The sequence below is a fragment of the Prionailurus bengalensis genome, chromosome A1 (genome assembly GCF_016509475.1).
Source record: "Prionailurus bengalensis isolate Pbe53 chromosome A1, Fcat_Pben_1.1_paternal_pri, whole genome shotgun sequence".
Classification (NCBI taxonomy): Eukaryota; Metazoa; Chordata; class Mammalia; order Carnivora; family Felidae; genus Prionailurus; species Prionailurus bengalensis.
The window spans coordinates 209,611,367-209,636,778 of record NC_057343.1 but is presented as its reverse complement, the minus strand read 5'-3'; the positions used below and the strand labels follow the sequence as shown (position 1 = coordinate 209,636,778).

At 47.1% G+C, this 25,412-nt stretch overlaps 1 protein-coding gene across 3 annotated transcripts in view; it reads left to right on the top strand.

Annotated features, from left to right (window-relative positions):
* EGFLAM (EGF like, fibronectin type III and laminin G domains) overlaps window positions 1–25,412 on the top strand; it is a 180,462-nt gene that overhangs the window by 141,669 nt on the left and 13,381 nt on the right. The window contains exons 14-20 of one of the 3 annotated variants that reach the window (XM_043599661.1): window positions 1,323–1,448; window positions 2,763–3,006; window positions 6,056–6,167; window positions 10,639–10,755; window positions 13,252–13,432; window positions 19,190–19,213; window positions 22,136–22,214. In XM_043599661.1, coding sequence (XP_043455596.1) covers window positions 1,323–1,448; window positions 2,763–3,006; window positions 6,056–6,167; window positions 10,639–10,755; window positions 13,252–13,432; window positions 19,190–19,213; window positions 22,136–22,214 — 883 coding nt within the window. Of the gene's footprint in view, window positions 1–1,322; window positions 1,449–2,762; window positions 3,007–6,055; window positions 6,168–10,638; window positions 10,756–13,251; window positions 13,433–19,189; window positions 19,214–21,881; window positions 22,018–22,135; window positions 22,215–25,412 lie in introns of those variants that run through there. The other 2 variants (XM_043599670.1, XM_043599677.1) reach the window with 2 other exon arrangements.

Sequence of the window (25,412 nt, the reverse complement as noted above, 5' to 3'; positions counted from 1 at the left end):
CCGAGGAGACTGGATGCTGGCCATGTTCTCAGGCGGTGGCTGCAGAGACCACCGGCCACTTCTGCCCTGAGCTTCCAGTGGCCCCAGCTGGAATTCGCTGAGGCCAGCCCACCCCGGCTGTGGCGACGAGCCATCTGGACGGGCTTTAATTAAACTCTGTCCTCGACTCCTGAAGTCAGCCTCTTCGGCTGGCTGCACACTATACCCAGCCCTGCTCACGCTCGCAGCGAGGCTTCGTGGAAGAAAAGACGGGGTCAGCTCCACAAATGCAGAGGACGGATGAGAAAAGGATGGGGGGCTTGCCCTGCTGAGATGGCCAATGGAGGCTTTTCATCCCACCAGAAGTGGGCTTGCAGTTCAGGCAGGTGCAGCATCACAGCCTGTGGGGCTCAGGGCCGGGCCCCTCACGGCTCAGTCAGAGATGTGCTCCTTTGTCCCTACCCCGGGAGCAAGTGTTTAGTACTCATTTGTGTTGCTCTGGGCCAGCTAGTGGCCCATCTGTGAAATTTATTTCTTATATTCAAGGAGAAGAGGAGGGCCAAAGAAGCAGAAGAAAAGCAGAGCAGGAGAAGTCCATGTGTTTCCATGTCATCTGATGATCTTGACAGTGAGAGTATACCCTGTATGGGCCTCTCTGATACGTGTTTGGTAAAGAGTATGGACCCATCTGGTGTTGAAGCTCTCACCGCTTTTTACTCCAGGCCACCCTCCTGTCCCCCATAAGATCTCAGTTTTGGAGGTGGCAGTAGGGATGCTTGAAGGCATATGCTGAGGTATTATGAAGCACCCCCCACCCCAGCCCCTTCCTGCCCCAGACAGAGCAGTGGAAGGTTGAGGCCAGGTTATAAGTTAGATGTGGCTTCTGTGTTCCCCTTATTGCCTCAACTTTGAACCAACCAGGCAGTAGCACTTAAGGTAACTGGGGCCACACAAATTAGAATGCTTGGAACAGAAACACCATTTTGACACAGAAGGGATTGAAACACGCTCTTGTTGGAATAAGAGACAGATGGATTAACGCAGAAACAACTCATTCATCTTCGTCGGTGGTCGTAAAATTGTCCAAACAATTTACTATTTGATTTATTGTGTCCGCCATGTTTTAAAGATTCTTTGTGGCTCTTCATAAAGAACAGGCCAAAATCAAACTAAAATGAAGGGTACGTTCCACCTACCCTGAAGGCTGTTTTGCAGCTGGGCAGGGGTACAAATTAACACGAGTGGGAGCTGAGCGTGTGTATTCAGAGCTGGTGCGGTCAGCTCCAGCGTCTTGGACTGGCTCACGCGATGAATCGGTTTTGTCATTCCTGTTCTGTATTTAGGGGAGTGCAGCAGTGGACTCTGTGACGAAGCCTCGTGCATCAACGGCGGCACCTGTGCAGCAGTCAAAGCCGACGCCTACATTTGCCTGTGTCCCCTTGGGTTTAAAGGTCGACACTGTGAAGATGGTGAGAAAGAAGCAAGTTGGCTGCACTTTGCCTGCCCTGTTAATTCATGTCGATGTAATTTTTCATCAGCGTGCTCTTAGCAAGTCCCATAAATGTTTATGGGATTAAAATCTATACATTGTTGGGAGAGATGGGAGAATCTGTTTTGTTTTGTTTTTTTATCAGATTGGAGTGCCTTTGAGTGTCAGCGTGTCAAGCCAACCAAAGATAGGTTCATTTTAAGATGCTTCTGGGCCAGGCTTTGGTGGGCTCCTTTTGGCCCTCAAGTAACTTTGAAAAGCCTTTATGCGTGTGGTCTGTATCAGACTGAATTCAGAGCATCTGCAGCTCATGCTTCTGAGAATGTCTGACAGGTTCAGAGAAAATGTGGGGAAGAGACACGCAGAGTCGTTAACAATGGGAAGGCACAAGAGTAATCTTTCTTCTTTTTGTTACTGTTCTAGTGAATTGTCCACCTCTCGATACTATACCTGTCTCAATACGTGTAAACACATGTGCATACGCAAACACACAGAATCAGGGGAAATTTCAAAGATTTCAAAGATTTTGGCAAACGTGTGGAGTTGGACACTTTTTTTGAGAGAAGAGAGAGAGAGCTCATGCAAGTGTGGGAGGAGCGGAGGGAGAGAGAATCCCAAGCAGGCTCCATGCCCAGCACTGAGCCTGATGTGGGGCTCGATCTCACCACAGTGAGATCTTGACCTGAACTGAAATCAAGAGCCGGATGCTTAACCAATGAGCGCCCCCCAGGTGGCCTGAGTTGAACATGTTTTAACTTTCCTACCATTGATTCAAATTTGGACCTAAGACACCATCCTGGGCAGGGTGGGGGGGGTTTCTTTAGCACTGAATAATCTCAGATCTCAGATCACCTAGAAGAGGGCGTGTGAGTTCCTGTAAGTCAAAGCTGTTACATATCATCTCATATTTTGTAGCCTAACATAATAAGGCTCGATCCTTGCTCACGTCACACATCACTGCAGATCAGTGAGGAGTTTGGGTGGGGGTGGCCTCTGTGCCATGCAGTCATTCAGGGACACAGGCTCTGCCAGGCCCTTAGAATCCTCCCCTGCTTCCTGCATTCAGCTAGCAGGTGAGGGACGAGAGGGTGCATGGAAGATGGTAGGAAGTTTTAGGGGTCAGACCTGGGATGCGTATAATACTCCCACCCACAATCCACTGACCGGAATTCAGTTATACTACCCAATTCACTCAGGGCAGCTGGGAAATGTAGGTTAGCTCCGTACCCAGGAGGAAGAGAACATGGCTAGTTCTGCCACAGAGGGATTTCTAACAGCACGCTTCTTTCTTCAGCTTTCACCCTGACCATCCCTCAATTCAGAGAGTCCCTGAGATCCTATGCTGCAACACCCTGGCCTCTGGAGCCCCAGCATTACCTTTCCTTCATGGAGTTTGAGATCACGTTTCGGCCGGACTCGGGTGATGGTGTCCTCCTCTACAGCTACGACACGGGCAGCAAAGACTTTGTGTCCATCAACATGGCAGGGGGCCACGTGGAGTTCCGCTTTGACTGTGGCTCTGGCACTGGTGTTCTCAGGTAAGGGCTGAGACCTTTAGGGGCTCCTTTCCCCCCCAGAAAGCTCAACAGCGGTCACTTTGGAAAAAGATGGCCTTGTCCTGATAGCTTGCACTATTCCTGTCGTCCCTCCGTGGTTCTCTTTTCCAAAACGTGTCCTGGTGGTATGACATACTTCATTATGGATCATTCTCTCCTACTGGCAAGTTTTCCTTTTGTCAGGTAACTCCCCGGCAGGTAGCAACTCTCTGCTTCAACCCATGGATAGGCTGCCTTCATTTTGCACAAGGCCATCACAAAAACCTGATGAATTGTAGTTGATCAGTCCGTGCTCCTAGCATCATTTTGTGGGCACTCCGTCAATAGAGGAAACAAACAGGAAATTTCCTGTTAATACTAGGAAAGAAGTATTAACAGAAGTTGAATGGACAGACATGCCCTTGGTGACCTGACTTTGATTTTTTTACCACCCTCTCGCATTGTTTCTTTGATGGTGACTAGATGGTTAGCACATCTCTGACCATTCTCCAGATAAAGGAGTCTGACAGCGAATCTGCAAATCACAGAGGCTCATCCCTGACCGATATGTTCGAGAAGGCGGTGCGATGAGTGGTTTCAATAGCATGGCAGTGAACAGGTGCTTCTGAAGTACTTGCTGGTATCTGCAGAAGTGGCTCTGGGTCCTCAAACCTTTCCTCCTGTTATCTAGCTTGTACTGTTAATTTACTTGGAAGATCAATTGTTCCCGTACAGCGCGTCACGATTTTTACAACACCCTCAGAGCCTGATGATGGTGGATACAGACGTTTCTCTTATTTGTTTATGTCTCCCTCTTCGCACTGTGTTCCTTCCACGGTAGTTTTTACCCTCCAGCCAGAGGCCTGCTAATCTAATGCAGACATGCTCCTTGTTCCTATATTCGACAGATTCTCTTTTGAAACTCACTACGATGTTTCCTTCAATGGTGCCCCGCAGCAGGAAATCCAAAGGTGGTGGTTGTTTTAAAGGAAATTGCAGGCTGCATTCAATCGTAATTTATGTTGCTAGACTGCCATTTTTAGGAAGACTGCGGGAGAGATGTTACAGCCATACATCGCCCTTAACTGCTGATCATTTCTCACGGCCGATGGGAAATGCTTGCTGCATTAGGTTTCAACAATTCTTAAAAAGGACAGTTCATTTTTGTCCTATGGCTGAATTCCTGCACGTCACTGACACCTCCCACCTTGGGTCATGGGCAAACATTTTTGTGCCTCTGGTTATATAAAAACATCCTATGTCTCAAGACAACTTTGGTGCGTGTTTAATTGATTCAATTTACATAAGATTATGCAAAACAGTCTAAGCAATTCACGTAGAACTGTTTGTCAAGTTCAGAAGGGAAGACACCTTGAATATCACCTTGTACTTTCAAATGGCTTCCTCCTGGATAAGGAATGACCAGAAAGAGTGAGGGAGAGGGTCGGGCTCATCAGCCCTCCTCTTGGGCAGATCGCACACCCCCCCCCCATGGCTCCCCTCCATGGTGGCAGCTCCAGCTCTGGGGTCACAGACACATAGGACCTTAGTGTCCAGCATTTCTCTCTTTCATCATTCTGTGCCTATTTGAGACAAGAAGTGTTATTTAATTTTTTTTTAATGTAAGATATCGTTTCCCTGCCTGTCAGAAAAGTGCCTGGAAAAAGAATTCAGAGTATCAGGTGTAACGAAAAGAAGGCAAGTGCCCAGAATGTCCAAGGGAAAGACCACCCCTGTCCCATCCCCTCCCCAGGGTAACCTGACAACAGGGATTACTGTGGGCATTTCAGGTGCCCCGTTGCAAGATGTTTATTCTGAAGATCATTTCTAAGACTTCCTGCTTGAGTAAGAAAACTCAGTAAAATCCTGAACCACAGGAAGTTGTGGAATTGGCCAAATCATTTTAACTTTAGGAAAAGGATAAGGTGGTCAAATTCATTATGAACTTGATTCAAAAATCGAGGCAATTGAAATGAGCTCGTGACGGCTGTGATCGATGTAACTGTGCCGAGGAAGGCAGGGTATTGACAGGGAATGACCTCTGCAGGACAAGAACACGACTAAGGCGGTGGTACTTATTATGGAGATGGGGCTGCTTAAAGAGTGCCTCTGGTTTCTTTATTGCATATTGATTTAGCCAAGGTGATTAAATTCTAATTGCTAAGGACAAATCACAAAAGCATTTGCCAGAGCAAAAGAATCAAGTGAGGGGGTGGAGACCTTTCAATAATTGTGCCCATTGGTATTCCTGACAGTTTTCTAAGGATGATCCAGGACCAAAAAATAATTGGGAGGTTCAGTGAAGGCCAGGAACTAGACATCATTAGAAATACAAATGCAATAATTATCCTCTTCTTGCATACCTCACTGTCCAAAGTAGCGTGCAAAACTCTTATCGAAATCATTTAAACTTCAAGCACTTTCATGTTGAATTAATTGAATTTTTAGTTTTAATCCTTTTCACAATATCAGACAACATGGACTCTTTCCCCCTGCCAGCGTTTTATTATGAGAAATTCTAAACATGTGGAAAAGTTGAAAGAATTATACAGCAAACATTTTTTATTCCTCCCACCTGTCATCTATAATTAACATTTTGCTATATTTGCTTTATCACATGTCTAGCTATCCTTATATCCATCCATCCATCCATCCTAACTTTGTATGCATTTCAAAAGATGCCGTAGCCATCAGCACACGAAAGAATCTGTGGTTTACACTACAGTCCAGGTAATTTTTGTCATTTTCAAAGCTTGTGTGCAACTATGATCACATTTCACTGTCACCTCTCCTCCAGGACACCAGGCTCATCTTACCCACATTTCAGGCTTGTTGGAAGTAATAAAATAAAGTGATAATTGCAATGCTCCTACCATAAAGGGGTCCAATAAACGGACCGAGCATCGCTGTGTTCACTAAGCAGGAGTGATTGTTTTCTTGTGATGGAATGAATGAGGTAGCTAAGGTTGCATCGGTTCATCAGGGCAGCTTGATGAACACTGTCCATACCACCACTGATGCTATCCCACGCTCAGCTTCCTTCCTTCAACAGGAGTGAAGACCCCCTCGCCCTGGGCCACTGGCATGAGCTGCATGTATCTCGCACAGCAAAGAATGGTATCTTACAAGTGGATAAGCAGAAGGTAGTGGAGGCAATGGCAGAGGTAAGAAGGACACGTGTCAGTGCAAACTGGGTTACTGTTTTCTTCCTGTCCTGGAGAGAAAAGCAGCAGAGTAATGGCTAAGTACATGGACTCCAGGGCCAGATTGCCTGGCTTAAAACCCAAGCTCCCCACTGGGCAAGTTACTTAACCTGTCTGTTCCTCAGCTGCGAATGGGGTCATAATAGCAGCAGTCTCACAGGGCCGTTGCAAGGATTAAGTGAACTAATACAAGTACATCGTTTATGAAATCACTTGCCACCCCCACCCTACCTCCAATCCCTGTCTTTGTTGAGTCAGTGTATAGTGTAGTAGGTCAGGACATACATTGGAGGTCGGGCCAGTGTTGTGGGGGCCACACATCTGGCAAGAACACAGCTCTGATGCCAGGCTCCTGGATTCCAGATCTAGCTCCATTACTTACCAGTAGTGTGAACTCAGATGGGTCACTTGACCTGCAAGTTTGTGTTTTCTCATCTATAAAGTGGGGATGATGGCAACCATAATAGCGCCTACTTTGTAGAGTTGTGCCAATTAAAATAACTATATATGTAAAATACAACAGTACATGGTCAACACTATGTAGCTTTACTTATTCCTGTTGGTTAATAGAGTACTCTCATGACCTCAAGAGCACAGAATTTCTACTCAAATTTATAACTTTCACCCATGATTTTATTTCCAAGGTCGTATCCAAAGAAAATAACATTAAAAAATTTTTCTTTAATGTTTATTTATTTTTGAGAGAGACAGAGAGCATGAGCGGGATAGGGGCAGAGAGAGAGGGAGACGCAGAACTTGAAGCAGGCTCCGGCTCTGAGCTGTCAGCACAGAGCCCGGTGTGGGGCTTGAACCCACGAACTGCAAGATCATGACCTGGGCCAAAGTTGGATGCTTAACCGACTGAGCCACCCAGGTGCCCCAAGAAAATAACATTTTTAAGAAAAGATAAGAGAGATTTGTTTTAAATTTTAACCTACTAGGATTCTTTACACACAAAAAATTTAGTCCCCTAAAGGGGACTTAGGGTTTCCACTATGTTAATTCCCAATATCATTTGTGAATGTGGGTATTCTGATAAGAAAGTGGATTGGTAGAAAAAAGAAAAGGAATAAAAAAAGACTTTTGGTGAGGAAAGAGGTATTTAGTTGGAGAAGAGAGCAGAAGGAAGAACACGTATGTCCCAAGGCCAGTATCAGAGATGGTAGTGGTGGGAGGTCCTGTCAGAACCAAGGACTTTCTCAGGATAAGAAGAATCCCCAACTGGGTTCTGCTTCAAGAGGTGAGCACTCTTCAAACCTAGAAAATGTTCTATATATGTATTTGTGGAAAGAAGGAAGGAAAGAGAGAGGGAAGGAAGGAAAATAGAAAGGCAGGAAGAAAGGCAGAAAGGAAGGAAAGGTGGATGAAGGGGAATGGATTTTAAAGGGAGAACAGGAGTAATTTCTGGTATGATCCAGAAAATTCTAACAACTGACTTCAGTCCAAGATAGAATTAGTAGCTCACAACTATAGACTTGACTAGACTTGACTATATGTTGACTTAATATAAATTCGAAAAAGCATTGTATCTCTGTAGGCCTTAGTTACAAACATTTGTAAAACAGGAACAAAAGTTCAGAATGGAATATTTGCAGGTGGTAGGGTTAAGGCCTTTGATTATGAAGAAGAAACTCTTTAGGACACAGTATTTACTGTCGGGATCCTACAGTGAAGAGACAACACAAAGGTAAAAACCACACCTCAGAATTTCTATTGCTACAATATCAGAGAGTAAGAATTCAACCAATATGGTAGAACCAGTGCCTCCCTATTGGCTTTTTGAATGGACCAAGCTGGCTGGAGTGCTGCCCACCTGGAAAGCAGTGTGCACATGTGGGTACAGGTGTAGCCAGTCTGTGTGCATGTGAGGGTGTTTTGTTTTGTTTTGTTTTGGGGTTTTTTGAGGCAGCTCTGAGACAGGAGTGGGAAGGCTCCATGCTTGATCTCAGTGAGTTGAGCCTTAATCACATCTTCCCCCAGCAGGGGATTCTGCTCCCCAGCTGTCCATACCATGTTCAAAGGCATAGGTGACTCTTTCGGTTAGAGAGCAATGGGATTAGGAGTAGTGGTCTTAGAGCTTAGAGATGGGTGGGATGAAAGAACTCTTCTGGGGATTAACCCAGGGCCTAGGCCCCTCAGTGTCCATGCGAAAGCCAAACTCTGGGTTGCTCAGCTGAGAAATACTAACAGCCAAGGGTTGAGTCTATGCCAGACTTAAGGATGGGATGTGCCTCTGAGGGTTCCAGAAAACCCTAACCAGCAGCTTTGCTCAGGTTTTCCAACCACTTCCAGCTAAACAGAAGTGGCAGATCTAGGCGAAGCCTCCTTTCGGTGGGGTCTGTTTGCTTTTCTCCTGCGGTTCCCTGTGGGTGTGGCAGCTGCAGCCCTGTCTCTTGTCAACAGGAGGGGAGGGGGGGCGGGGGGAAGGGGTGCAGGGGAGGGTTTTGATGAGAAACCAAAAGGAACCAGCTCTCACCCCATGAGGCCACGTCCTGTTCACTGGATACAACTGTAATTCAAAGGTTTTTCAAAACAGCCTGTTTCTCTGACATCCCTTTGACCCTGCAACCTTTCTCCTTTCCACTTACTATCTTATTTTAACTTTAGAAGAGCTAAGATAGTGATTGGGGCCTGGGGGGGCGGGGGCGGTGGGGGGGGGGGGCGGTGTGGTAACAGCTCCCTCCAGGGTCAGCATTCCATCCAGCCACTACAATTCCTGAAAGGCCTTCTGCTTCTTTAATGAACACTGCCTTCCCCTCCCCCTCCCCAAACCCCTGCCTAGTTAAATAAGAACGCTGCCCCAAGGTTACTGATGGAAGGCAATTCTGTCTATGTTCCAATCAAGACCTCCATGCTGTTCCCTGGTGGGACCTGGGCACTGTGAGACTCTCCTAGATCCTGTACCTTCCTCTCTGTTCTGTCTCTCCTTCTCTATATTGACCTGACCCCAAGTCCGTTCTCCTCCCTCTGGCCTGTAATCTGCCTAAAACACAGATATAACTATTTTTTTTCTGCTTAAAGCTTGATGCTTTTTGGGTAGAGGGCGTTTCTAAGCATGCAGTATCTGGCCCCTCCTTGCCTCTGCCCTTATACCTACTATATTCCTCTCAAGCCCTGACTTTGACTGATTTCTATAATTCTGACTCTTCCTTTACTACCTCCCAGACTATCTGTGTCTAGGGTAGGATATGTGCACTCCCTCCTCAAGTGCATCCAGAGTCCCCTGAGCAGCCCTTGCTGAGCTAATCCCACCTGCCCATTTATGTGTCTGGATTCTGCCTCTGAGGGCAGAAACCAGGTCTTCCTTATTTACTGTTGTTTGTCTAGCATTTAGTGCCTGGGACACAGTAGATGCCCAGTAATATTTGTTAAATTAATGACTAAATGCTGCTACTATTTATATTTCCTTTTACCACAAATCAAAGGAAATAATGATTTATGTTAGAGTCTCAAATTTCCATTTATCTCTATTTGTTGTCTTAGGACATTTTCACATTTTGCTTCCAGCTCATGTGTGAAAGAGTTTAGACATTAAATATTATACACAGCTTGTTGTCTAGCCCACCCGTTAGAGTTTAAGCTGTTGAAATGACCGGTAACAGGGCAAGGCTTTGGGGGTTGACCTGGGTAGTTTTCTGAGAATTTGGAAAAGAGAAGAATTTCTCTACCCTTTGTAGTTGATAGCAAGGAATGCCTCCCACCCACCATGCCTTCCTTTTCTCTTGGCCTGAAGAGGTTTTATTTTTACCACTGCCTAATATAACAATAGCTGGTCAGACTGGAATGCTGATTAATCATCCAACTCTGGGCAAAGTGCTAAATCGGTGGGCTCTCTGCCTCCAACAGAGGCTAGGCTGTGCTCAAGCGGGTCACAAACAGCTCCAGAAGATCAGCTACAATAAGGGCTTATTTCTTACTTGCACTACGTGTCCATCAACGTTCAGTTGCAGCTCTAATTTGACACCCCGGCTGAAGGAACAGAGAGAGAGGGAGAGGGCAGTGTGAGTCACCTTCTGGCTCTGAAACCTTCTGCCCGGAAGTGATTCATTTCCCTTCTGTTCATGCTTTATTGGCTGAAGCAGGTTACCTGGCCCCACTCGAGAGCAACAGGTTGAAGGTCATCTCCCTGCAGGGAGAAGGGGCTCTTCTGGAGAAGCGCTGAATGCTGGTGGACAGTGATGCGGCCCACCACATTCACCGTGACGTGTCTATGTGGTTGATATGATGGCTGCCATTTTCTAGATGATGAAACGGAGTCCCAGAGAGGTTAATACATTTCCAAACATACAAACAGGCAGTAAGGTCGCAATGCAAAACAACGTGAAAGTCCAGCCGGCCTGTTGCGGTGGGTCCTCAAGGTGTCTCTACCGTTTGGCAGACCTTACTACCTTTTCTGAAGCTAAGCCGTGTTTTGGTTTTCATCTGTTGGCAGGGAGGCTTCACACAGATTAAGTGCAACACGGACATTTTTATTGGTGGAGTCCCTAATTACGATGATGTGAAGAAGAACTCGGGCGTCCTCAAGCCCTTTAGTGGGAGCATCCAGAAGGTACAGGCTTCGCTTTTGCATGTTTATTGTGTGACCTTGACTACAGACAATGGAATTAAGAACCGTGATCAGTGGAATCTGCAGGATCCAAAAAAGAAGCTTGGAGGAAGTTTTCACGTTTTAAGGTTTTCTTTTTTTAATGCTAGCAGCATAGCTTTCCAACCCCATTTTCTTATAACGTCTGCTCCTGGGCCCCCGTCCAGCAGACATTCCACGAAAGCAACTCAATGAAGATGGGTCTTTACAATACATCCACCGAAGGATCCAGGCATTGCTGGGGGAGGCAGCGGGCATCAGGTGGCTGCAGACAGGCTTCTACCAAAGGGAAGGAAGCCAGTGGAGTCTCAGAGCAACTCTTGGCTCAGTGCTTCTCTCTGAGGTGCTTTGAAGTTCCTGCTCAAGTCAAGAGCCAACTCTCATCCCACCTCCACCCCCATTCCTACCCCTGCAATTAAGCAGTTGCAGCTCATCAATCACGTAACCACACTCTTAAGAGCAGAGATTAAGGAGTCCTTCCATAGAAGGTTCGGGGGCGGGGGGGTGGAATCATGCAGCCAGTGAAAGATACAGGACATTGACCCCACACATATTTGTCTGTTATCCCTTCTCTTGGGGCTGCCCATGACCTCTCCAGTTTCGATAATATGTTGTGTCTGTAACAGAGGTGCAGGCTGACTCACCAAACCAGATTTCCAGGACCATCAAACATCAGGGAAAAAAAGCATTTGAAGAAAAGCATATTCGATTGCTGGATGTTAGCTTCGTCCTGTTTTCCTTTAGCAACCAGTGGTGGAATGTGGGCCATTGGTCTTTCTAGACTTGGGGTGAAACATGAGAGAGGCTAAAATGAAGGCAGGACAGTGAAAGAAAGCCCTACTGTGATTTGCACATCTGGGCACTAGGAAGGGCCCGGTGGGGCTCTGTTCCCCTCCTCTTGTATCCCAGTGTGGAGCACAGAAAAGGGGTCCAGTCAATATTTGCTGACTCTGAGGTGTTTCCCTTTGTTGCTGAACTGTGATGTCAGCGACACCTCATCTCAGCCCATTGTCCCCCGTCAGTGGGTTTGGCCATGTTTCATCATGCATTTGAAATTCTCACTGAGAAATCAAGCTGAGATGCTAAGAGGCCTCCCCCGCCTCCCTCCGGGCCCCTGTCAGGCTTTGCCCTGCCCCCTTCACGTGGCACACACAACGTCCGGGAAAGGCCACCCGCCCCTCCCGGTGGCTGAGTCACTGGCTGTGCCACGTCCTGAAGGGGATGGTAGCCTCTTGGCCTGTCTCAAGGACGTATGACTGAGTTTCACAGTCTTTCCCTTGAAGCACGAAAAGGGGAAGATTGTAGAAGGATTCTGACTACTCTCTTGCAGCTTGTAAGATTCAAGACTGGGAAAAAGTGTTCTCCTAACTCTCCTGACACCCTCCAAGGACTAGGCAGGCCTATGGGACCATGGATTAGTGGCAGGAAGGACCATGGCTAACCTCTTAGGACCCCCTGCAGGGTGGGGGTCTTTCTGAGAGGTGTTCTGTCTCCTGGTTCTGCAAAGCCTGCCTGACACCAAAACACCCAACAGCTCAAGGTAAACACGCTCTCCAAGTGGAGGGCTGAAAACGTTGGGTCCCCCAGACGTTATTTGGGGCTGGGAAACCCAGTGGCCTCTCCCTATAATTCATCATTTTCATTGATGAATGGGGGATGTCATTCCCCCCATTGCAGGGAAAAGGGAGTGAAGGCAATGGATCCCTCTTGTCCCAGTGAATTTGCACAGCAATGACAAGAATGTGATCTGAGTGTCACTTTTTTTTTTTTTTTTAATAGTGGGGAAGGGGATGTGGGGAAGGGAATTCAAGAGTATCAGGGAGAGAGGATAGCAGGAAGGGATGGGACAATCTGGGAGACCCCACTGATGGAGCTGTAGATGACACGAGACCATCAGCCAGAAGAACAGAGCAGTACAGGGAGAAGCTTCCCCCAGCCCCATTGCCACTAGAAGGCGTCAGTCCCCCTTTGATTTCTGCCTGTATGATACTTCGTTCTGTATTCTTCCCTACTTGGCTTTATAGCAGCACCTCTCAACCTTGGCTGTATTTTAGAATCACCTGGGAAGCTTTTAAAAGTTACTGTTGACTGTATCCTGCCCTCAGAGCTTCTGATTCCATTGATCTGGGTGAGACCTGGGGCATTAGTGTATTTCTTAAAGTCCCTCAGGCGATTCTAACAGGCAGCCAGGTTGAGAACCTTAATTTTGTATTTATTGAGACTTCTTTACGACCTCCCGGAATCTTCCAGGACCAGAGGACGCTTTACTCTCTGCAGATTCTCCCAAGGGCCACAGAGCATCACTTCAGTGCCTGCATCACTTACTGGGCGGTAAAAACAGGAACCAGACACTTTCTCTTTTATGAAAGCTCCCCCATCACATGTAGCTGAGGTTAACAGGCTGAGGGAAGCTTTAGCAGACTGCAAAGATGTTTTCTGTGTTTACATTTTCTCCCGAAGATCATCCTGAACGACCGAACCATCCACGTGAAGCACGACTTCACGCGGGGCGTGAACGTGGACAACGCAGCCCACCCCTGCGTGGGGGCCCCCTGCACGCACGGGGGCAGCTGCCGGCCCAGGAAGGACAGCTATGAGTGTGACTGCCCCCTGGGCTTCGAGGGGCTCCACTGCCAGAAAGGTACACGGGGTGGGGCTCAGGCGCTGCACCGGGGAGCAGAGGGGACCGACTTTCCAGAAGGATCTGGCAACCCGGGGACAGCCGTGCCAGTGGTTTTTATCACTGATTTCAATAGCATATGAGATGGTTAATTGTTACATTAAACAAGAATTGAAATGCTGAAATGCCTCTGTAACAGTAGGTAAATGGCTTCTTTCCTGAGAATCCCCTCAGGGTCTAGCCACCAAAAGGTTACATCATAGTGTAGGGGGGTTCCCAGGACCCCTGCACCTGAGCCATGCCTGTCCTCATAGGTGGAGACTTTATAGGCTGGTAACTATTTTGACCCCTTCCTGCGAACGCTATAAAGTGTTCTAGGGCGCCTGGGTGGCTCAGTCGGTTGAGCTTCCGGCTTCGGCTCAGGTCATTATCTCACGGTTTGTGAGTTTGAACCCCGCTCGGGCTCCGTGCTGACAGCTCCGAACCTGGAGCCTGCTTCCGGTTCTGTGTCTCCCTCTCTCTCTGCTCCTCTCCCTCTCATGCTCTGTCTCTCTCTCTCAAAAATAAATAAACATTAAAAAAAAGTTAAAAAAAAAGCGTTCTGTATGTGGCTGAGAAATCGCGCCAAATACAGAAATGTATAAATTCTAAATAGGTTGCTTCAAACTACAAGTACAAATAACCTTCTGTAAAGTGCTGTTTTTCATGCTGTTTCCTCTGTGCCTCAGTTTCTCATCTGTAAAACGGGAATAACCAGGCAATAGTGTCTAACACAGTAGTGTCCTCATTTAGTCCACATGAGACGATGCGTATTGCTGAGACAATGCCTGGTAAGTACTCAACCAGGACTAGCCATGTTGTTACTGGGGAGAAAAATAAAATGCACTACAGGTGCGGTGAGCTACTCAGCTCCCTACCTTCCGTTGTCTGAAAGCTAGAGCAAGTCACAGGTGGTGAGTCCCTGCTGGGCTGAGATTTTCACATCTGCCCTAGGGAGGCAGAGGCCACGGATCTGCTATCTAGAAGAGGCCTGCCAGCATATGGTTATCATATTGGGCCATATGGATCTTCTTGTTTCCAACATCAGTATGGCCTCACCTGTCCGGGAACTAATAAAAAAAGGTAGACAGGCCAAAGGAAATAAGGCAGGGGGCAGCCTAAGTGAAGGGATGTGCTCTCTCTCTTTCCTGTTTATTTCCAGGTTCCCGATCTTTATCAGAATTATGGCTTAGGGAAAGACTGTTAAGTTACAGGTAGATATTGCGGTATATGGAATGCCAGGAGAAGTTGTTTTGCAACAGTCTTGGGAAATATGAATGCTAATTTGCTGGCTGGAAGCCTGAGTAGTATTATATTTAAATGAATTCTGAAAACTGCCTGGAAAATTATATGAAATATATTTATTAACATAGCTCACCCTAGCGGTGAACCTCCAAAGAAGAGTAATTGATCCATTTCTGAAAGATCCTGATTATAATTCTAACAAGCAAATCGTTGTTTAGCTAATAGTGGGTACTTGCAGAGATTTAGTTCGAGAGTAGCCCATTCATTCAGAGAATTGAGTTTGGATTTTACACATTAGTGTTTGAATTTCCTGGGTCTCCAATTTTACCACAGGCAATTCAGGTTTGCTCCTGCCTTAAATGCTAACATTAATGGTCAATATATAAAGTCCAGGCCTAAATGAACATGCAGCTTTGAGAACGAAAGGAAGAAGGACGGGATAATTTGTGATCTTGTTAACCCTCCTTTCCCGCTGTAGAATATCAGCCATGACAGGTGCAAAGCGCTCACATTTATAGCTTCATAACTGTAGGTTCTGGTTCAGTGAGAAACACATCTCACCGGAATGAGGAGTCAGATCTCCATGCAGGGCCTGGGCCTCCTGGCAAGATCCAAGGGAATGGACAGCAGCCGGGGGAACCTGAGGGGACGTTTAGGCCTCTTTTTCTGCAACGTGCTCGGCTAGAGTCAAGAGTAAAACCCAGGCAGACTGTGAGCTCCCCTTGTGTTGTCTCAGTATTTTTTTTTTTTATGCTTTGAAATAAAGATAATGCTCCTGGCAGAATGGCAGCTGTTGCCAACCCTAGGAAGATTTATACATGGGGAGCATGGCCTGTATCATGTCTTCTCCCATCATGTGGCTTGAGAGGATTAATGCGCCTGGGCACAGGTTAGGGCTGTTAAGGACAATTTTCTTCCAGGCCCCAGCAGGCACCCAGTGGTATGCAGTTGCCATACAGACTCATTGGGGTGAGCATCTAGTCCTGAGTAAGGATGGGAAAGAGAGGGGAGAGAGAGAGGCAGCTACACTCTTCCGTAGAGATGCATAAGAACATTCTAAAAGTTGGGTGGATTCTTAGTCGGGGAGACCAAGAGTACTTAGAAGCCATTCTTGGTTGTCAGGATGAATCCTGACAAGTAGACAGGAGATGGTCTTGTCAAATCCAGCAAGGTGATCCCTAGCTTCATAAGTTAAAAGTTTAAATTTTTCCCCCCTCCCTGACAATGTTTCAAAAGCAAAAACCTATTCATAGTGTCCCCTCCAGAAGTTAAACCGGTCCTTTTACATCGAGCGACATATTGCAGACGTCACCAGCATCTGACCTCATTCAGTCCATACCACCTCCTTCAGGAATTTCGTTTTGGGGATCCTCGTGAGTCTAGTTTTCTCCAACCTGGTCAGGGAGTTTGTGGCAGGCAGGCGGTTTCCACGAGGGCCCTCGCTGGGAGATGGACACTCGTCCTCACCACTTGGTGGCACAGGAGGACTGGAGCCAGAAACTCACACGAATCCTGGAGTGGTGCTAGACACTCAGACCATCGCTATGGTTTGGGGACCTCCCCCTCTGTTCTTGCAAGGCTGAGCCCAGACAGAAGTAGGGATAGGGCTCCCGCTGAGCTCCTCGCTGCTCCCAGGGCACAGCAGGCTCCCCGCAGCGCCAGGAGCTACAGAAACCTGAGCCTCTCCAGCCCAACGTGGGGAACCCACCAGGACAGGAGAAGCCAGAAGTTCTTCCCCCCCCCCAAATAATTTTTATTTGATTTCATTAAAATTTTTAAAATGTATATATTTTTGTCAAGTTAGCTAACATACAGAGTATACAGTGTGCTCTTGATTTTGGAGGTAGATTCCCATGACTCATCGCTCATATACAACACCCAGTGCGCGTCCGAACGAGTGCCCTCCTCAATGCCCATCACCCATTTTCCCCTCTCTCTCCCCCACTCCCAACCCTCAGTTTTTTCTCTGTATTTAAGAGTCTCTTATGGTTTGGCTCCCTCTCCATTTGTAAGGTTTTTTTTTCTTCCCTTCCCCCATGTTTCTCAAATTCCACATATGGGTGAGAACACATGATATCTGTCTTTCTCTGACTTACTTCACTTAGCATAATACCCTCCAGTTCTATCCACGTTGTTGCAAATGGCAAGATTTCATTCTTTTTCATTGCCGGGTAGTATTCCATTGTTATATATGTACCAGAAGTTCTAACCCCCAGCCTGCTTCTAACTTCAGGTGCCTACAAAAACCATAAAGCTTGACTTTGGTGATTCTCTCACCTTCCATTTGGGGGCTCTCACTCTTAGATGCCTCCTGCCACCTCAAACTTAGGCACCCCATATAGCACCCCAATACTGAGACCCCCTTCTCATTTCACCAGAGGGGCATCACCAAGTCTTCCCTCCTCATATAATGTATGCCCCATCCTAAGGGATTTCTGTTCTCTCTACTCTCATCCAGATTTACCCATCTTGTGTCCAGTCCCTCAGAGTTCCTGTATCTAAGTAAGTGACCAGCAAGTTAAAGCAGAGTTTCACAAGGCTTGTGTAAAAAATTAGGTTCTAACAAATATTAATGACTGCTTTGAGCACACACACACGCAGAGACAGGCAGACACACAATCACATACACAAAATGGCAGTGGGGTTCCATGGTCAAATAAGCTTGGGTAATCCTGAGCAACCACAATTAAACAGCTCTCTCTTCTGCGGGACTTCTCAGGGACTTGGCGATGATCCGAGTGTCTACGACAGGGGTACAGGGTGCAGCTTCTTCCTCCTGGGCTTCTCCCAGCCAAGGGCACACAGGCCACCTGGGAAAGAACTCAGCCCTGGTCCTCCCTTCCCTTCCCTGCATTGCCAAGAAGCTTGGGCTCAGATCGTGCAGGACCCTGCAGGCCACTAGATGGGGGTGTTCCTCTGTAGCAGGTGGGCTGTACCCCACTCACAACTGACAGCCAAACCGGTTTGGTCACATATTTGTCAGGGAAGCGCAGTCCTAAAAGATTGGGTCTTGCCTCATCATTACAGATACACCACAAATGCAACATTTTGAACATTTTATATTGTACTTAGCAAATGGACAGCGTATTGCTGGGTCTGATTTAGATGATTTTGTTATTTATTTATTTGGTCCCAGTGTATGAAAAAACAGCTTCAGTAAATATAGGCCATAATATATGAAAACTCAGTATATAGAACCACAGATTAAAAAATATATTAATTATGCATAATACAGGGAAGTTTTTCCCCTTGGGATGCTGTATCATTAAACAATGGAAACATGTGGGGGTGGTTGGCCTAGATGTTGCTCTTGAGATCCTTGACAGCTGGTCATAAAGAAAAAGGTATTCTGTTGTTGTTCACTCTGTGCCTACAGAGTAGGCGTCATGTAACCAAGAATTCTGTACCAAGTAGAACTTTCCAGCAAGGGATGGAGCTGCCCTGTGGATGAGGGAGTTGCCACCATCGGGATGGTGTTGGGAAAGTCAGATCACACCCCCCCCAGGTCCTTCCTCTGCTGTGGTCCTGTGAGAGAGCCAGCACTCCCGTCAAACTATTTAGAGTCTTTTGGGAATTTCAGATCCCTCAAGTGGAAAATTCGCTTTGCCTGGCTTGGATGCTGCTATTCATTGGGGTATTTTTTTGTGTGTCAGCAGATGGCACAAGCTTCTGGGTGTAAATGGAAAGACGTGACAAAAATACTTGTCGACTAGTGTAGTTGCCGCAGAAAAAAAGACCACGTAGAAAAAAATTAGATTAGGATAAAATATCGTCGTGTTTACAATATTTAAATAAACCACAGGGGCCAGAAAGGGCCAAGATGGTCATTTCTGGCTCTAATGTTTTAGTATGGAATTAATATTTCTCCATATGTACTGCCTACAGTGAGTACATTTTCTCCATTTTGTACTCAGTCATGTCATTTCTGGAGCATCCCCCTGACGTTTGTTAATCACAAAATAAGCAGGGTTCTTGGATCTTCCAAAGGGGAGGTGAAGGTGGGAATTGGGGTGGCATTTTTCCACTACAGAGAGAAAAGAGGCAGCTCTTTTCGTCTTTTTCTCTTTCACATGTAGTCTAGAGGCAAGAAAAGTAATAATCATGGACAAGGTAAGTGACTCTTTAGCAAGGAACTACTTCTGCAGGTTTAGAATAAATGGGGATTGTTGGTTGAAGGTCAGGGGAGCCTCGGAAGTGTCAGACAACTTACTTAAATCTCTTCTTTGCCCACCGCCACCCCCACCCCCACTGTTCAGTGAAGACTTAGTTAAGGAGGTGAGTCTGTGACTTGGTGTAATCCTGCTGAGAAAGATCCCAGTGGTCTCTTTGGGATTCTTACTGACATTCCCCTAGGAGGGTGAGCTGGGCCCTCTGCAGGGATCTATGAGGGAAACAAGGCTGGTTTTCAGGGATCTGCAACCAAGAGAATTGGGATTTTATAATGACTGTGGAATTCTGACTTTCCCTATTCTGTTCCATGCTGGCACCTGGCAGAGTGTGGGAACTACTGCCTCAATAGTAAGTACAGTACGTTCCACGAGACACTGGGAAAGCACCCCGGGTTCGTGCCTGGGAGAGTTCTGGCCAGGCCACGGGCGCAGCACGGGCCGACCACATGCAGAGGGATCCGGGGAAATGGTGAGGGCCTCGGACACTCTACCAGGGTAGTGGGAATCCTCCCTCTAAAACCACCAGCCCTGAGAATGCGCTGGTCTCCCAGCTTGTCTCAGGAGGAGCCTGAGCCCCAGAGCCAGGGGGCTTAGCAGGCAGCCGGACTGGGCTCACACGGACCCCTTTGAGGCTCTCCGTATGATGACATGTGACAAGAACATCCTGCCCATTTCAAGGAGTCCAGGGGAACGATGGCTCTTGGCCACAGGCCCATGTCCGTGGCCAGTAACAGCAGGGATGGGCCCTGCCTGTGCCTCTCTCCCTGGGGGTGAGCCAAGCCCAGTAGGGGAGCCTTGGCTATGTTTAGCTCTGGGAACGAGGACTCGTCAGCTTGGATAGCCTCTCCCTTTTCCTTCTGGGCACTCGTATCCTGATAGTAGGGGCCCGCTTCCTAGCTGCAAGCCCCCTTTTACCTCATCCACTGTTGCCCTCTCATTTCTGCTTCTGTTCTTCTGGGTCCTTCTCTCTCTGCCTGGCTTTCCTGCCCTGATTTCTTTCCCCACCTGAAGGCTGCCTGTCCACCTGGCTCTCCTGTCTTTTCACGCCATCTCCCTTCCTTCCTTATCGTTTTCTTTTCGAACCTTTCCCTTCTCTTTCCTTCTTCCCATTTGTTTTTCTACTCAACTTGTGCTGTTTTGCACCCCGCTCTTTTTTCCTCTATTTCCCTCCTTTTCTTCCCCTCTTCCTCCTACGCACTTTAACCAGAGGGGAGAGAGGCTGGTGGTGCGACCAGAATTTTAAGCTACAATAGCCCCCCGCTTATCTGTGGGGGAAACGTTCCAAGACCCCCAGTGGATGCCTGAAACCACGGACAGTACAGAATCCTATATATTCTATGTTTTTTCCTGAAAGCACTTACCTACGATAAAGTTTAATGTCTACATTAGGCACAGTAAGAGGTTAGCAACAATAACTAATGATAAAATAGAACATACATGTAACAACACACGTAGTAAGAGTTACGTGACTGTGGTGTCTCCCTCAAAATATCTTATTGGACTGTCCCCACCCTGTGATGCTATGAAATGATAAAATGCCTGTGTGACGAGATGAGTGAGGTGGAAGGCGTCACGCTCCTACTGACTTCCTGAGGGTTGTCAGGAGGATGATGTCCCTCTGCACCGCGGCCGACCACAAGCGACTCAAAGTGTGGACGGCAAGAGCCTTTCTGGGTTCTAATAGGCCCTCTCGGCTGGCTGCCCCCTGTCCAGGGCTGTGCTGCACCAGAGAGCAATAGACCAATTTCTTCATAGTTCCCTCAGAAACGATCTTAAACGTTTCACTTCTCTTCCTTTGCTTTTCTTGTTTCCTCCCTTCCTTCCTTCTCTCCCTCCTTCCTTTTTTTTTTTTTTTTTTTTTTTTTTATGAAAAGATTTTGGGAACTTGCCAACAGAGGACCTTCTATTGGGGCTCAATGTCATCGGGTTTGAGCGTTTGCTGTTGTCTTTCTCTCTGTCTCTCTTCATGTTTAGGAAGTTATGCTCTCCTACTGTTCATAGTATCAGATAGTTACACACTCCCTCTCCTGGGTGTAGAGTCAGCTCAGTGTCTCCTTTGTGTCAACTGCGTATTTTTGTGAAACTAGAACTCGTTTTATAAGCTGCCTTAGGGGCGCTTGGGTGGGTCAGTTGGTTGAGCATCTGACCTCAGCTCAGGTCATGATCTCACGGTTCATGGGTTCGAGCCCCACGTTGGGATCTGTGCTGACAGCTCAGGGCCTGGAGCCTGCTTCGGATTCTGTGTCTCCCTCTCTCTCCACCCTCCCCTGCTCATTCTCTGTCTCTCTGTCTGTCTGTCTCACTCTCACAAAAGTAAACGTTGCAAAAAATTAAATAAAAAAATAAGCTGGATTTTTGTCTCTCATTTCATACACATTTCTTTGAAAATGAGATTCATTCCATGCTAATGTCCTTAAACTGTCATTTCTAAAGAGGAAAAGATATTGCTACCTGTGTGGAAACGGGTGATTCCTAAGGAAAACAGAGTGATGAGAAGTTAGAAAGAAGGAAACGTACTTCTAAAATACTGGAAAGTTTTTGCTGAGTGGGCCGAGGGCCAGAATTAGGGAGAACCCATTGGCTTATGGTCTTTTGCTGTCTTAGCTGTGTGATCTTGGGCAAATCCTTGATGATTCCTGTGCGTCATTTTCCTCTTCTGTAATAATGGGAATAACCAACCCTCCTTCATACTCCCTGCTACTTCGTGGAATTGTAGTGAAGATCCTACGAAATGTAACAGTGGGAGGTGATTTGTTAAAAAAAAAAAAAAAAAAAGAGTCCTAAACCTTATCCTGCCCACCTCACCGATCTCTTGAGGTCATGGCTGAAGGAGTGCTGGGGCAGATTGGCTTCAAACAATGCAGTTCTGGTGGGCTTTGTTCGGAGAATGTTTTCTCTGCCTCCCTCGGAGAGCATCTAGGGTTATCCCCAGCTGTTCCCCACATGGCCCCGGACCTGCTTTTTGGATTCCAAGAATAATTGGGCACAGTTCAAGTTTCAACATATTGCAAGGACTTCTCAGTAGTGCTGAGGCCAATAGCAGTGACAGCCAGCCCCAGGGAGGTAACCACAGGGAGACACCAACTCCCAGCCACGACAGGCAGTTCTGAACCTGGCCAAGTGCATGTGCAGCCAAGAGGAAGGGGCTGACAGGTTGTTAAATGTCCCATTTCCAGGAGCTGGCTTCCTTTGTATTTTCCTGCCATGTGGTTGAGGGCTGGGGTCAAGGGAGCCATACTCCATGTAACCTCCATTTTCTGTTCTGTCTCAGCGATCACAGAAGCCATCGAGATTCCACAGTTTATCGGCCGCAGTTACCTGATCTATGACAATCCAGACATCCTCAAGAGGTAAGAAGTTACAGCAGGCACCATTCTCATCTCTGTGGGGGTAGATTTCTGAGTCTTTCCCAGACTTTTCCTTATCTTACTTGCCGGAAGATAACTCCCAAAGAAGTCCTTTTTGCTGTGGCCTCGGGGGGGGGGGGGGGGGGGGGGGGGGCGGAACACACACACCATAAACATAGAAACCAGAACAAAACAAACAAAAAACAAACTAAACTTGAAAAATGCTGCCCTTCGAACAACCCCATTACAAACAGCCCAGACCCTTTGTGGTCAAAGGGCCTGGAGAGAGAAACTACCCAGCTCCAGGATTTGCGATACTCGGGCTTTGAGAAGCAAGAAGGTTATGAGTATGAGTCCCCGGGAGGGACAGTTCGCTTCACGTTGTCCTGTGGCCACAGTCTGCGGTTCTGCCCGGAACCATTAGCCCAAGCGCCCCAGTGTTCCCGCAGCCAGCCAGTCTTCAAATGCAGGTGCCACTTTGTATCTTCCTTAGCAAAGGTCCTCTGTCCTCTGCAGCCTCTGGCCCACTGAGGGAGCGGCTTCTCAGCTCTCATGTGGGTACAAGGAGAAGCCCACGTCCTAGCCGTGGCTTTCAATCCCTGGTGGCAGGAGCTCCAGCACTGCTCTGCAGTCCAATTCTCCTGGTTTGGAGCGTGTTTACAGGACAAGGGAAAGGCTGGCCCAGGCCAAGTCTTCGCCCTTGTGAGACGCATCTTTGGTGCTTTTGGTTTGCCCTTCTCTCCTTTTTCCTCCTCTGGTTCTTTGTAGTTTATAGGGTGCCACCCCCCCCCCAACCCTGCCACCAACACCATCATTCTAGAATTTTCCTTCATCTTCAGGTTGACTGCGTCTTAACAGACTAAGGCAAAGCTTTAAGCCAAAGGCACCCAGTTCTTAGGGTGGAGTCTGGGGGCTTTTAAGGGACAGAAGTAGTAACGAGACCTTTTCTTGCGGCATTGGATGTCCCTGGTAACTCGGAACACACACCAGGCAGGCATTGCTTCATTTCTTTAGTTCCAGGTTGTATTTATCTAGGTTGTCTTTGCATGGGGCCTTAGGAAATAGGGATTCCCAGCCGAGAGAGAGCTTCTTCCTTCTTCAGCACTTTCTCTCCCCAAAACGGAAGGGCATTCAGTCCCCAGAAAACAAGGCAGTGTGAAGAGGGCCCAAGTCTTGAGCGCCCTGGTGCTTAGTAAGAGGCACCGGTGGTTTGGGGGAGTAGAGGGGTTTGGTGAGAGGAGGAGGTGCAGGACCCCAAACCAAAGCAATTGCGTGTACACACATGTATATGAGATGTGTGTGAAGCTGCAAGTGGAAGTCAAGATCAGGGTCTGTTTCAGTCGGATGCCTTTGGCTGCAAATAACAGAAGACTCAGCTCAAAATGTCTGAAAAATGAAGGGCATTTATCACATCACATAACAAGCGGTCCAGACTTAGAGTGGTTCCGGGGTTTGTTAAGTCAGCGATTCAACTGTATCATCAAAGAGTAAGTCTCTTCCATCTTCCTGCCCTGTTATCCTCAACAAGTTCCCCAATGGCCCCACCCTTCATGGTTATAAGACAGCTGTCCATAAGATGCTCATAAGATGGCTATAAATCAGGGCAATATCCAGTGGAAGTAAACATTTTTTTTTCATGTGCCTTTTTTGTTTTTATTTTTTAATGTTTATTATTCAGAGAGAGAGACAGAGCTCGAGTAGGGGAGGGGTGGAGAGAGAGGGAGATACAGAATCCGAAGCAGGCTCCAGGCTCTGAGCTGTCAGCACAGAGCCCAACGTGGGCCTCGAACTCATGAACCATGAGATCATGACCTGAGCCGAAGTCAGATGCTTCACCAGCTGGGCCACCCAGGCACCCCAACATCTGACTCTTTTTAAAAGGAAAAGAATCTTTCCTAGAATCCTCCTGATAAATTTCCTCTGTCTCATTGGACAATATTGGTCACATGGCCACCCCTAAACCAATCACTGCAAGAGAAATGGAGCCATTAATGATCAGCTTATACTAGTCAATGTATCCAGAGCAAGTAAAAGAAGTAAGGAACTTAGAATAAAAGATGGAAAAAAGCAGATCTCTAGTGAGTAGGCCAGGGCTGGGTTCTCTGCACCCGGCCTGGTGGCAAAGTCACCATTATGGACCCTGCTTCTCACTGCTTCACTCTAATGCGCTGTATGGGGACAGTAAACTTGATCTCTTTCTATGTAGGTCGGGCTCTTGGAAAACCTAGACAAAAGTCCCCTCCCCCGTTCGCTGCAGATAATCCCTGAGTGAAGATGGTTTGACTGAATGATTTTTCAACTTTACAGTGGTGCAAAAGTAATGTGCATTCAGAAGAAACTATACTTTGAATTTTGAGTTTTTATCTTCTCCCAGGCTACGATGTGTGATACGATCCTCTCTCATAGTGCAGGGCAGTGGCCGTAGCTCCCATTCAGCCATGCCATCGGGAGGGTGAACCACAAAAGCACTTACAACCATTCTGTTTCCACACAACTATTGTGTTTCTCACTTTCAGTATGGTATTCAGTAAGTTACACGAGACACTCGACACTTTACGTTAAGGTTTGTTTGGGATGATTCTGCTCTCCTGTGGGCTAATGTAAGTGCTCTGAGCACGTTTAAGGTACGCTATGATGTTTGGTAGGTTAGGTGTATTAAATGCATTTTTGACCTAGGGTATTTTCAATTTATGATGGGTTTATCAGGGTATAACCCCATAGTAAGTTGAGAAAGATCTGCACTAACATATATTCTACAGCTCCTGACCAGGTACGTGAGACAGAAGGATGGCACGAGCGATAGGAAAAGAGAAAAAGAGACTTTCCCAGTAGTGCCATATGAGGAGCAATGCTAAATTATGTTTACTTTGATCTCACTTTGATGTAAGGACCTCATGCTCGCTCTTCTCCTTTTATTAGATAAAACCCTGGTCACTTTAGTGAGACTAGATTTCTGAACTGGTCTATTCCCAAAAATTGATAAGAACACATAAGCATGTGATTATATGCCCAGCCATGGCTGTAGGGGCAGGGAGCTGACCTGCCTGAGCATCCCTCCATTCCTCTCAGCTTCCTCTTCCTCCCCACCCTGCTGCTGCCCCAATAGCTCTCAAGATCATTATCCAATCAAGCCACCTTCCTTGACTGGCACTCTGCCCCATCTGGCACTCTGCCTCCTGTTCTGCCCTAAAGGACAGTCCC